The sequence below is a fragment of the Hermetia illucens genome, chromosome 4 (assembly GCF_905115235.1).
Source record: "Hermetia illucens chromosome 4, iHerIll2.2.curated.20191125, whole genome shotgun sequence".
NCBI lineage: Eukaryota > Metazoa > Arthropoda > Insecta > Diptera > Stratiomyidae > Hermetia > Hermetia illucens.
Window position 1 is genome coordinate 20,680,890 of NC_051852.1, and position 12,947 is coordinate 20,693,836.

At 43.1% G+C, this 12,947-nt stretch overlaps 1 protein-coding gene across 6 annotated transcripts in view; it reads left to right on the forward strand.

The window, feature by feature from the left end:
* The window catches only part of LOC119654449 (optomotor-blind protein), a 425,188-nt gene that overhangs the window by 26,914 nt on the left and 385,327 nt on the right, over positions 1-12,947 (forward strand). For 5 of the 6 annotated variants that reach the window (XM_038059857.1, XM_038059855.1, XM_038059853.1 and 2 more), the window contains exon 2: positions 7,359-8,446. In XM_038059857.1, coding sequence (XP_037915785.1) covers positions 7,767-8,446 — 680 coding nt within the window. In that variant the 5' untranslated portion in view covers positions 7,359-7,766. Of the gene's footprint in view, positions 1-6,335; positions 8,447-12,947 lie in introns of those variants that run through there. The other variant, XM_038059854.1, reaches the window with a different exon arrangement.

Below are 12,947 nucleotides of genomic sequence, written 5' to 3' on the forward strand. Positions count from 1 at the left end.
GACAGGGTCGTTGATGGAAAGGAGGAAGAAAAGATAGTTTCGGCACTTCAGCTATCAGGGCACCACCACTGGTTGACTTAACAAGCGCAGCGCAGTCTCTGTTACAACGAAAGACAGAGTAACCTTCCATGATCTCATAATCCTATCCTAAAATCATATCATCCAATCTGGTTTCAGTAAAGCAGATGACGTGATGTTGGAAGGTAGATAACTTGGAACTGGTCGTCTTGGTCCTCACAGGAGTAAGCTAGCCTCGACTCGAATGGTGGTGAAGTAACGTTCAGCAGGGGCTCACTGGAGCAACATGATTGGATGGTAACTTTGCAACTGGATGTTCAATCATCGCTAAAGTAGCCATGTGTTGATGGAACAGTTGAATCGCATTAGAGAGCTTGGTACCACAGCAAAGCGTTACAAAAATAGAAGACTTTGGAGGAAATTTTGCTCGAATGTCCATGAACGCAGAGGCAATCTGCAGACATTTGGTATGGAGCGTCATTCCATAGCACCGATCGCTGTCCAGAAATTTAGAGCGAATTCATTCCGGCTTGTTGTCCTTCTTTGACATGGTGTGGGGGGAGGGGTGGTGCGTAAGGTAGTTGTAGTCTAGTTTGGCAGTTTTTTCAAGGAAGGGGATAGAAGTTCACAAACTTTTTACACTGAACCCAAATTTTATCCGGATCGAAGCTGCAGGGTGATGTCGAATGCCATATTGGAAGACAATACTATAAGATGTTACCTCCTTTCCAATGGCACACTTATAGTAAACTTGGAAAGTCAACCCGGGGTGACAAATTTTACAGCCCTAGTTGATGCTTTGAGACCAATTCGAAAGTACCTCTTTTGTACAGTTCTCCTTTGTAACATCCTGCCCTTTCGCTCTTGATAGAGTTACTGATGTTGGAGGATTCACAGCCTGCTTTCAGGACAACGATCTGATTAGTTTAATTAGACGATTCAAAGATATGAGAGGAAGAGCTTGAGATTACCGGGAGCTGCACCTTCCTTGTAGATTGTCCCACTTTGGGGCTTCTGTTTGGAAGAGCCGTTATTCCTTCAGTGTCGGAATCAAAAATGGAGGGCATTGAAGCCGTGTCTTTGCTAAGCAGTTTTGATCAATTTTTCATTTGGTCTTAAACCTAAACAGGACGATCAATGTCCCGGTCATCTCTGTAAACTTCCAAAAAATATGTCTCCCCAAAATATTCTTCTATTTCAATCACAATATCTTTTTGGAGCTGCCCTTCTCCCCTTGAATTCTATTCTTTTGTTAGGAGATAACGATAAGTTGAAAGGAACCATCTCCTATGGGTAGGTAGAATATAGTTTCGATTAGTATCGCTATTCAGACTGAGGGTGGGATGGCACGCTGTCTCTACAAAACAGAATCTTTTCTTCCGCTACGCTACGTTAGATCCGCCTTTCTTTTCATTGAATTTGTCCAAAAATGAACTGTGACCGTTATTATGTCTCCTTTGTCGAAAAAGTTTACAAGGGGGGGGGGGGGGCGGGGGAGGAACAGCTTGAAGGGATAGTTTCACAATCACTGTTACAAGCTGTTAGGAAACTTGGCGTTCTTTCGGGGCAAATTTCACTTAAAAAAGACGATTCTTGTACCGAGCTATTGAACCGCGTTTTTTTCAATCTGGTATCAGTACCTGAAGGAAAGAGTTAGATAAGTCTTATTTCTACTGGCACGAGTGTCAACCGTACACTTGGCATACGAGGTCTGTTTAGAAAAAATCGATGAACTGTATAATGAAAGCCCAAAAACAAACTAAACATTTCAAGTAAACTTATTGAACTTTGGGGTAGTCATCAGTAGACATAACATATTTTTGGTAACTTCCGTATAACTTCTGGAGACTTTCCGGGAAACTCTGGTTTTAGAGCCGTTTTCAGAATTGCTGTTAAACATTTTTAACCTCCTTAATCTATTTTAACTGCAATTCCTTCAAAGTTCCTTAAGTCAAAGCACTGATGAAAATTCAGCAGGGGCAGAACCTGGAGAGTACGGTCATCATTTTAAGAAAGTTGCAGATCCCTTGGCCAAAAATTGCAGCAATAATTTTCTAGTTTGCATTGTTTACGGTTTAACGTCTATGGCTATGCGTCTGGCTTAACATCAGGGGCGAAGTCTGAATAGATGGTTTCCTCCTTGTTGAAACTGTGGTCTATCTAGTCTTCGTCTTGGATTTGCCGGGAAAAGGACCACCTCCATTCTACTGATTCTCCCTTCTTTGGCTCAAATTATGAAAAAAAATTGCCCTAAACCAGATCTTCATGGCTCAAACTGTGTCTTTATTAGTACCCCCCTCTTTTGTTATTAATCCCAGGGTTAACTGCCAATTTGTTGGCGGTAATGCTCGTACTTGTTTAATGTTTTCAGATGTCCTGTCTGTGGATAACTATTCAATGCTACAGAAAGAGCTCGTACAATTCCGGAAGAAGAGCATGAATATACTAGACTATTCGCCAAACTTTTTTCGCATACCTCACAGAATGGGACTTCTCCCCTGAGGTAGGAGGGATGACGGTTGATAGAGGCTTTCTCTTTTGTATTTTTTAGCCTTCTTATGAGCTGCAGAGTTAGGTTGCCTTGGTAGGTATTCACCAAAACCTAATCTGCATCTGGTCCTTGGAGTATAGTAGTGGACCCAGATTTTATCAGGATGAGTGAGGGCAAAGATTCCTTCGGAAGTGGTCCGAAAGTTCCTCTAGACCTGCAAATCGTACTTGCTCGTTGACTGACATTCTCTATCGCCACATTCTTGGGAGGAATCACCTCCCACTTCTCCAATAAAACGTGAAGTTTGCCTCCGTAAGACTTTTTGCAGGATATATACATTTCGTGTGACTTCAAATTGGCTGACCAAATGCGTCTGGTTAGGTGTTGGTCCGAATACACTTCTGGGGCTTGAATTTCTTTTAATTGTTTGTCATTTTCCATGTTTGATGATAGTTGAGATTGCATCGCTGGAATCAAGGATGTTGGTCTGAACGAATTCGACCTTTTTTTCGGGATGCCAAATTATTGTTCTTTCAACTCCTTCAAAAAACAGTTCCAAGAAAGAGCTCAAGATGAAATGATTAAAAGTCCTTGTTGTTATTATATCCTTAGCTTCAAAAGCCCGCTGAAATAGTGAGTAGGGATATTCGAGCAGATTTTTGGAGTTGGGATAAAAGCCTGGCGCACTTGTCTATTTAGAAGCTTTGCAGCTTGTTCGATGTTCAATTAGAGTTTTTGATGTCCTGATATTACCTGCGATAACTTGCCACAGTGGTCATCAGTCGTCAGTCAATCTGCTGTCCATATCCCTTTCCCTTTTTTTACGTGGTTGTTATAAGTTATGGTTATTTTTGAGGAGGAAATAGGGTGGATAGGGCAATAATTTGAAGTTCGTGAACTTTGCCTATCGGTAGTCATCCCGTTTTAGGGATTTTGAAGTTTTTGCCCCCTTTTTAAAACCGGACATGTCACCAACAATATCGTTTGGAGCCCCTTCATAACAAAGATCGTTGCTAGTGAGGGCACGCCAGCAGTGGTTTGCTCACTAAGACTAGCACTGACAATTAAAGCAGGAAGAAAATTTGAACCTTTGGACAAACATAGACAGACTTCCATGAAATGCCTAAAATAACAGAAACGTCTTCTGACCTAATTCTCCCTTGTTTGCTTCTTACGCTCCCAGAGCTATCACCCTGGACATTCTTTGGAATCTCTTTGGTCTTGCGGAAACCCTTCCGCAAAAAGTTCAAATACCAAGAACTTCCCTTAATCTGAACTTAGACCTTATTTTAAGAACGAAGTTAAATTTCTCATCCCTTATTCCACTTGCCAATCATTACCGAAAACAAACACCATCGAAAACAGCTCATCCCTCGGTCGAAACCAGCCACAAACAACAGGACCTACAATTTCCACCCACATAACGGTCGAATCGAGAGATTCCACGGTGATTAACACTGACACAGCCTTCGACCCCCTGAACCCAATTTAAACTGAAAAAAATCTTTCAATTAACGAAATATCCGAAATCATCCCGCAAATATTCCTATAGGCAATTCTCTCGGGTCTTATCTCTCCCCTCATCCCTCAAGCCGGGTTCATCATATCTTTCTCCCTCAATTAAATTTCGTTCACTTTAAGAATTTTGTTAACTGGAACGGTCGCCCGCTCCCTGCCGCCATCCCGTCCGGGCATCTGACGTCAGTTCACGTTTTCCATCACTCTACCATCATCGTATCATCTCCTCAAAAACTTTAACATCTGCTTCGTGCCCGTCAGAATGGAACACAGTAAAAAACACGCAACAAAACGCAAAGAAACAGACAAAAAACTTTTTCCCAAAATCTCAGCAAACAATGGACCCGAGATCTTCTCATTTTGTACGGCGGCGCTCGTAGCATTGTAGTTTACAACAATGTCCGTATCAAATTTCCAAATTCAGGACCAAGAGTAGCAAGGACTTGGCCGTGATGCGAGGACGACCCGATATCAGTTCGCATCTGACGGATCAGGGTGGTAGTGGCTGGGAGCTAGGAGTGTGGGCGATACGTCACCCCACATTGGGCGCATTTTTCGAAATGCACGACACGTCCAACCCAAATCCCGTCGGCTGGCACGGGACCCGGGGGATGGGTGCGATAAACGCAGGAACTAAAACGCTCTCGTGAAAAAATTATCTGGAAAAGCTGTCGAAAAACTACTTTCGGGGATGCTTCACACGCAAGACGGGGGAAAATGATATTAAAAGCTCTGTCGCCCCGAGGCCAGCGGCACTGTCACAAGCAGCCGAGGGGGTTGGCGCGGCAAGGCGACCAGGCGCTATGCCTTTTGGGTGTCGAATCGAGTGCAAAAACTTCTCAGAACAAACTACCCCCATCCCTAGGTTGAGTGTACATAGCCCGCGCCCAACCACCCCCCGGGACAAATGCGTCCTGATAAAGTCTCTCTGTCCGGGCGACATCTAGTATCATCGCTTTGCATCGCACGCAAGACTCTCCCCCGGTGTCGCGGCACTCCACCCCCCTTCGCGACATTGGTGTCGAGTGTCGTCGTTTTTGTTCATTTTTTCTCACCTCTCGCCTTAATGTTGTCTTTGTCGTCGGTATTTACTCAAGCCATTGGCCAGGGGACACCAATCCGCGCGTCGATTATCGCACACCAGCCAACGTGTGAGGAGTGGCTTAGCGTCACAAACTGGTTTCTTGACACCGGACCATGGGTAGTGCGGAGGGTACGGCCTGACGAGGGGCGCAGCTAAACGCGAGAAAAAGTGACAAACAGAGATTACGGACGAGCCGAGAAGTTGGTTCGTTGCGTTCGGTCTGGTGTCCGCGGCCGGACTTCTACCCAGTTCGGGTATATGCGTGCAATAGTACGCTTTGTGTGGCTGTGTGAGTGGGCTGGAAAAGGGGAGGGGATAAAAGAGGTGCTACCTAAACACCGGATCAACACTCTAGGTGTCGACGGAGACACCAAGAAAAAATCAAAACCGGTCAGAAATGGAGGAAAGACGAACAACAAAAGGAAAAGCAGAAGATGATGTTGTTGGCCTGGGGGAGGGTTTGGTGGTGGTCGCTGGTGGTGTGGGTGAGTTTAGTGGGATGTATGTTGGTAGTTAGTGCGCATAGGCAGTGCTTGGATGACTAGACGAACTTGCCAGCGAATGGAGGGAGGGCTGAGCGTGGAACTCGGATGGGGGTGACCGTGTGGGGTAGGTGTCGCAGCTAATGCTTTGTCTAGGTGTAAGTGAGTTTCGGGGCTGTGTGTTGGTGCAGGCATGGTATCTTATGGGTTTTGTCGCACCGTTGAGGCTGGTGTAAAGTGCGTTGTACTGAACGTGACCCACGTTGGGCGCCAGATCTTATCGTCCCTCGATCCTATCTGGCGCCTGTGTTGGTGTAATCCTACACGAGTTTTTTTTCGCGACACGTAGCGGCTTACCCCCTTCGCTCTAAGTCACCAATAATTCTGGGTGTTAAAATCTTAGTTCAGGCAAGACCGTGGTGTGTGTTTGTAGTGGGATTCGAACGGGGAGGGCCATGTTGCCGACGTGTTGGTAGCCCTGTTGGTGTTAGGTCGTTGTTAGATTGGGTTGGGTCGGGTTGTGCATTTAGGGATGGCGCTGCTTTTTGTTTTGTTTTTGTGATTTTTTCAAGCCGATGCTGTCTCCGTTGGACTGACGGGGACCAGGGTATGTTCAAAAGAGACAAGCTATGCGAGGAGTCTAGTTGGCTCGCTAGACGTACACCGTGTACCGGCGGGCAGGATGACCTACCTTGGTAGTGGTGGAGTTTGTCACACGTTCAGGCGGCGGGTTTTTGGTGTTGAAACAGCCGCCTATTTGTCGTGTTCGTTTTTTATCGCTCCTTGGGCTCGGTTGCTTTTTCTTCTGGTCCTTTTGTGAAGTCCTTTTTGTTTTTGTCTCGTCATCGGCATTCTTGGGGTGTTTTGTGTCGTTGTTTTGGTCGTGTCGAATCTTCTTGGCTGTTCATTGTATGTTCGTATGTGTGGTGGATGGCCGGCTTTCTGGACTGGTTCTAGTGCCGAAGTGCGGTCGGGCGAATTGGATGGGCCTGAGGTTCGCAAGGTTCGTACATGCACATGGCATGTGTGAGATGAAATGAAGTAACTGAACGATGGTGCTGCTATGAATTGTGCAGCCTTGCATTGACTCTCGCCTGTCGCCGTGGCCTGTTGTTAATGTTGTTGTTCTTGTTGTTGCTGCTGTTGCCGCCGTTGCTGTTGATGAAGATGGTGGTGTTTGTTGTTGCTGTTTCGCGCGTCACACGTTCAGGTGTTGACTGTGTATGGGTTGGTTGGCGCGGTTGAGATTTTTTGGGGTGTATTGTGTCACTTGCTGTGTGTATTAGACCAGTTCGTAACCGACCGGCGTGAAGTTAGTATCGTATGTTTTTTAATGAGGCTTTGGTATAAGCGCACACCTTTGTATTGTTGTTGTTGTTGTGATCGTTTGTGGTCTTCGGGGTTTTTTTTTCCTACTAGACAGGAATACTGTAGAAATGTGATTATTCCCTGTCGATATTCCTGTTCCCACGGAGTGTGCAAAAGCCTGTAATTAGCGCTTACTCAATAGTTTAAGGCTTAATAGTATCATAACTCACTGGATCCTACCTAAATCTCAGGGTCCTTTCTATAGATTAGTCAGTGTTGTAAGCGGTGAAATCCCTTCTAATAGATCCTGGCCTCAATCCCTCAGTGATACTGTCCCATTGGCTGCGAATCCCAAACTACTCTACTCCTATGATTCGATGTGCTTGAAAACCAACAAGAATTTTAAATCTCCCATGAAATTATCGTGATAAGAACAACCGAAATGTTTTCCTTACAGTTGCCTGAACTTTTGCAGTGACGGAGTACTATACCCCCTGGAAGTTATCGTGCAATCCCGAAGAAAGTGTTTAGATGATAAAAAAAATGTGGTTTGAAAGTGAACGAAGCATTATCAACCCCTTAAACAGCAACAATATACGGGGCTCTGTGTGCAATTAGTGTGTTTCCAAAGATTAGTGAAGAATTTTAAAAGAAAGTTGTGCAGTGATGTTGATAGTGGCAACGTTCGTGGAAAGGTGCTGAATTTGTGCAAACCGGCGGACAGAGTTTCGTCTGTTTCGTCCGCTCTTCAACTACCCCGTCTACTAGAATTAAAAATTAACCCCTGAACAAGTGCAAAACAAAAGCGACCAGAGCAAGTTGATCTTCCAACTTAATCCCGTGTGCGAAAAATTGTGATGTTGTAATGAGATACGACGTTCAAGAATTACTTCAAACTGACGACCATCTGACCATCAGTAGGTTCGCGAATGGGATGGCCTATCATCCATTCCTGCAGCTCCCAAGACCCACTGACTTCAGCGTTTCGTCGCTGTTGACGGCGGGCACAGCATCACCACACCACAGCACCTCACATCAGCCACAAACGCAACCGCATTCCGGGTCCTCGCAACAATCGCTAGTCGGGCAAACGTCTCCAGTATCGGGTGGTCCACCCCAACAGCCACAACCGCAAACGCCTCAACCGGGACATCATCCTCATCATCCGCATCATCATCATCCGCCGCCTCCATCGTTACCGCCTGTACCGCCACAACCGTATTTTCCTGCAGCCGCTCTAGCCGCTCTAGCCGGAAGTCCGGCTGGACCCCATCCACACTTATATCCCGGCGGATTATTGCCTAAATTGCCACCGCATCATCCGCACGCCCATCATCCACTTGGGACGCCTTATACAACCGCCGAGGACGTTGTCTTGGCATCGGTTGCAGCGCATCAGTTGCATCCAGCTATGCGACCTTTACGTGCCCTTCAACCTGAAGACGATGGTGTTGTGGATGATCCAAAAGTTACCCTCGAGGGCAAGGAATTGTGGGAGAAGTTTCATAAACTTGGAACGGAAATGGTGATAACAAAAAGTGGCAGGTGAGTGTGAAGAAATGTTTTTTTTCTTGTTCTTTGGGAATTTGCCGTCGGTAAGGGGGTATTGGTCCGGGATTTAAGGTTCGAAATGGGGCTACATCCCTCAGTGATGAGAGGAGGCTGGTGGTAGTTTTCTCGTTCTGTTTCGGAATCTTTTTTATCCCTCAAGCATGCCCAACAGCCAATTCTTCAGTTCTAAGGAAAATTGTAATTTGCCGTCGGCAAGGCTACTGTTCACTTCGGTTCGTAGGGAGTTGAGAAAGTGCAGAAAGAAAGTTGCAGAACTTATGAAATTGGATAGTTTACCTGGTCCGAAAGCAGGACCAAGGACATGTTAAGGCTAATAACGACAATTCGATCCATTTTCCTTTGTGATTTCTTAGAAGCAATTACAGTTGAAATCATTTTATCCTTGCAATTTTGCCAGACTTGGCCGGATTTGTCCAATAGCTAGACATGCATTTTTAGTCCTCGTTTTAGGGGTTCGCGCCTTGAACACGATGGCTTATTTCGAGCATCGTACTTTGCAGATCCCCTCGGAAAAATTATCGTTAATCTTTCTCCAGGAAAGAATTCAGGGAGGTCGTTGAGCTAAAAGCAAAGTCTTAAGGATTCATAGGCAGGTGTTGGTCGAGTAAATGTCCTAAAAAAGGTCAAGTTACTTTTTTTAGGAAGACTATTGTCAAACCTTGCATCTAGTTGTCACAAGGCCAGCTGTAATTGGGGCGAGTTGCCTATTTTTTTTGAGTTTGACAATGTTGTAATATCATAGGTTTTAGAGAGCATTTGGCGGATGGATTGCCTGCAGTTCTTCCTGCCTGCAGCGCTCCCCCCTTTTATATGCAATTAGTATCTTTCTTTCTTAAATAACTTGCGGTTTCGTCCAGGGGAGGAAGAGGAGCAGCGTGACCCAAGTGGTTTGCTCCTTCATATCAATTCAAAAACACACCATGTATATGGATTATAACGAGGACAAAATTCGCCTTACAAAATTCAGGCCTAAGTCGGCCGAGGCTAAACTAAAGTTTTATTGGAGTATCGAGAGATTCCTAAGTCCGGCATCCACTTGATGGGGGACCGGACCAGTTGAAAAGCAACATACTTCCACGGGGGTGTTCTTGGGCAGTTTGCAAAAAGTAGTTCGCTATCAAGTGGATGACGGATTTAGGAATCCCATGATTCTCCAACAAAAATCTTTTTTCCTTCCCATGAGCCTTAATTTCCAACTTATTAGGTGAAAGAGTGGAATGAAAATTTGCAATAAAATGAAACTTGCTCCTAAGAATCCTTAGCTTTCAATTCAGCACTCACACTGCTGCGGTGATTAAAGACATCCTCCTGTATGAATTCGGTCATTAACGTCGATTACTTGGCTAAAAGGCACAAGGATGACCTTGTTGTTTGGGATGTCTACAAATACAAGCCTGCCCTTTTTGCTTGGGATGGGTGAACATTGAGCGCAGTAATGAAACAATGCGATTTCAGGAACAAATTACTACGCGCAAAGCCCGACATTCAGCTTCAGATGAAGAAAGTGGCTCCCGTCTGTCCGTGTTTAATCTGTTAACAGCTAACGATCTTTTATCTTCTCATCAAACAGCTGGTTTTCTTGCAGATATCTGGATTTCTTTTGCTCATAAGAAAGGCAGAAAATTCTGAACCGATTGGACTTGTCGATTGATTCGAACTTCGTAACCTTTTTCAACCCAATTATCGGCTCATCCTGATTTTTTTGTCTCACTCCTAATCCTTTTGTCGGTATTCAACCTGAACTGATTACATCTTCTTGTTGTAGTGAATTTTTGAAGATTCTTTAACCAATTGTCAGCCTATCTACTCCTTTATTCCTTCATCTAATACCCAATTTATTGAAAGCCCGGAATATCAATTTTTCATTTTCACTTTTTCTTTCGGTACACTTTTGGTTCATCCAGTTCTGATGGATACCTTTCACCTTCAAAGGTGTTTTCTAACAGCTCACACTTAAAGGAAGATTTGAAAGGGTTAGATCCACCTCCTGGACTACCACAATTATCATCCTGCCATTATGCAGTAACTTTCTATAAATCCCAGCTGTTTCGGGGACTTATTTTCAGAAATCAGTCATCTGGGTATGCCAAACTTGTTATTTGGATATCTGGTGAAAATTTGGGATTCTAAGCCTAATTTTTTCGCGAATACTTTTGTTCCGAAAATCTCTAGGCTAAAAAGTTTGGGGTTGAGGAGCTTGTCTTGCCGTTATGTCTCGTATCTGTAGAGCTGGCCTCCTCCTGAAATTACCAGACCGAATCCTGACTGGGGTTTCGGTTATACATGTCTTGGCACCGTTTTGGCATTCTCGGTGTTTTTTGCAATTTTTCTATTCTCTACATTGGTCATCCTTTTAAATATTTGGAATTTTAAGTTTGTCTCCTTCGTGGAGTCAATTGAACTCCTTTTTTTCACCGAACGCGAGTAGATCTTCCATTCCTGACACTATGAATTCGGAGCTAGATTTTGTGGTCTCTTTCAATTATTCAATTTAACAGGACCTCTCATTTTGGAACGTTTTTGAATGTTTTTGGAGGCAGTCCATGTAGTACCGATAGTACAAAATGAGTTGGTCTAATATTTTCGACATAGGCTGGTCCTTTTGGGGTCAATATCTTACTGGCAATTGGTAGAACCCAAGATTGAAAAAGCATCGGCTACGCAATGCGATCTATTGACTTTGGCCCCTTTTCATACCGCCTTATTTTCTCCTATTTCTTAGTATTTATGTAAGGAAGCTTTGGCATTATTTTCTCCTGCCACCTCTTTTTATGTCTAAATTAGATTCTGCCTTGTGAGATTTTCGAGACTCTAGTGAGAATTCAGTATATGGAATTTTCACAAAAGCGCGTTCTTCAGTATAATTGGAATGTGAGGTTATTTGTTGACCAATATTCTTAAACTGAAAAAAAGCAACTGAAAAATTATCTTCCACTTTTGACTAAAATTTGCTTATTCAGCCAAAACCGTATTTCGTGAAGCAGTTGTTGTCTTTTTTATACGCAAACGAATATCAGGTTCCTGGCATACGCCATTTCTGTACTATAAATTTTAGATACCATTAATTCCTCAGCTTTATTTTTCCAAATAGTGTCCTAGAACTGCGTTTAGTTCCTGCTTAGTTTCAGTGAATTTATAACCCCCGCTGGGGTTCCAAAAAAAACCGAGATATTCCAGTCAGTTCCTATATAAACCTATGATGTTTTGAGGAAGAATTTTCGGTTTTTCGCTAAACATTTATTGTACTATGCAAATTCCGTATTTCGGGAACTAGTTTTTCCCTTTTCCGGACGCAGTGAAGAGGAGAGTAGCTAGTCCCCTGAATTCGATATTTAGATGTAACAAAAATTTTAGTGGTTTGAATTAGGAGGTAGTTTGTTAGCCGAAGTCTTAAAATGGACCAACTGTCCCTTTCTTCAGTGTTTTATTTTCTTTTGGAAAGTCTTCCAAGAAAATAAAACATTAACGAAGTGTCCAAGAAGACAAAACATACATATTTGTTTAAATTAGATACTTTTGAGTCAATAAATCGGAAAAACATCTGCCAAGGCAATCTTTCATTTTAAAAATTTTAGTTTGCATTAGTTTATCAAATATTATAGTGGTAAAAAGGACGTGATTATAGTCTTTTGATTGTATTAAGTCGCAACAAATTTATCAATCTTTAAGTTTTCAATAACTGTTAGATATTCCAATGTGCTCCAGCATAGATCTATGATGTTCTGAAGAGACATTTTTCAGTTATTGATAAAGTTTAACTCCCATAATTCGGGAGTCAGCTATTCCCCGTTTTCAGACACAATGAAAAGGGGAACACAACTGGTTCCCGAAGTACGACAAGTGTTTTTTTCGTGTGCTATAATGCGTGCTGTTCTCTCGGTCCCTACTTACTTCTTTTATTATTATTCAAGCATTTCCTTTAGCACTCTTACTCAATTTGTGGTCTGCAATATATTCAGAATTCTTCACAAATTTGGAGATAAATTAGGTTACCGCAGCAATCCTTATATCAAAAACCTTAGGATTTCATTTCTAGCTCACTAGTCTCCATATCCAAAAAATAATAAAAGAGCGAGTGGTTGAAGATATTGCATTGAAAATTGGGGCGAATGGTTCCCGAAATACAGGCAATGCAAATAGTGGAGTAAATACTTTTTAGCCAAGAAGGAAACTTCTTCATTTGATCACATTTTTTAAACGAATAAAGCTGAATTGAAAATTGGCTTTAGCTTCAGTCCTTATATTTCATGTCGCTTATCTGCTTCCGAAAATTTCGGTTCCTTCTCTTCTCTTTCCGCTTCTTTGTCCTATTCAGTAGCAGGATCCGTTTGTCAATCGCAATTCAAGTTGGGTGCTTTTCACAAGCCTGTTTGGTGTGTGAATATAATATGGTATGTAAATGATTAGAATATTTTCCCGTTTTTGGCGGAAAGTTTTTATTGAATCATTGCATTACACAATAAATATTATCAGA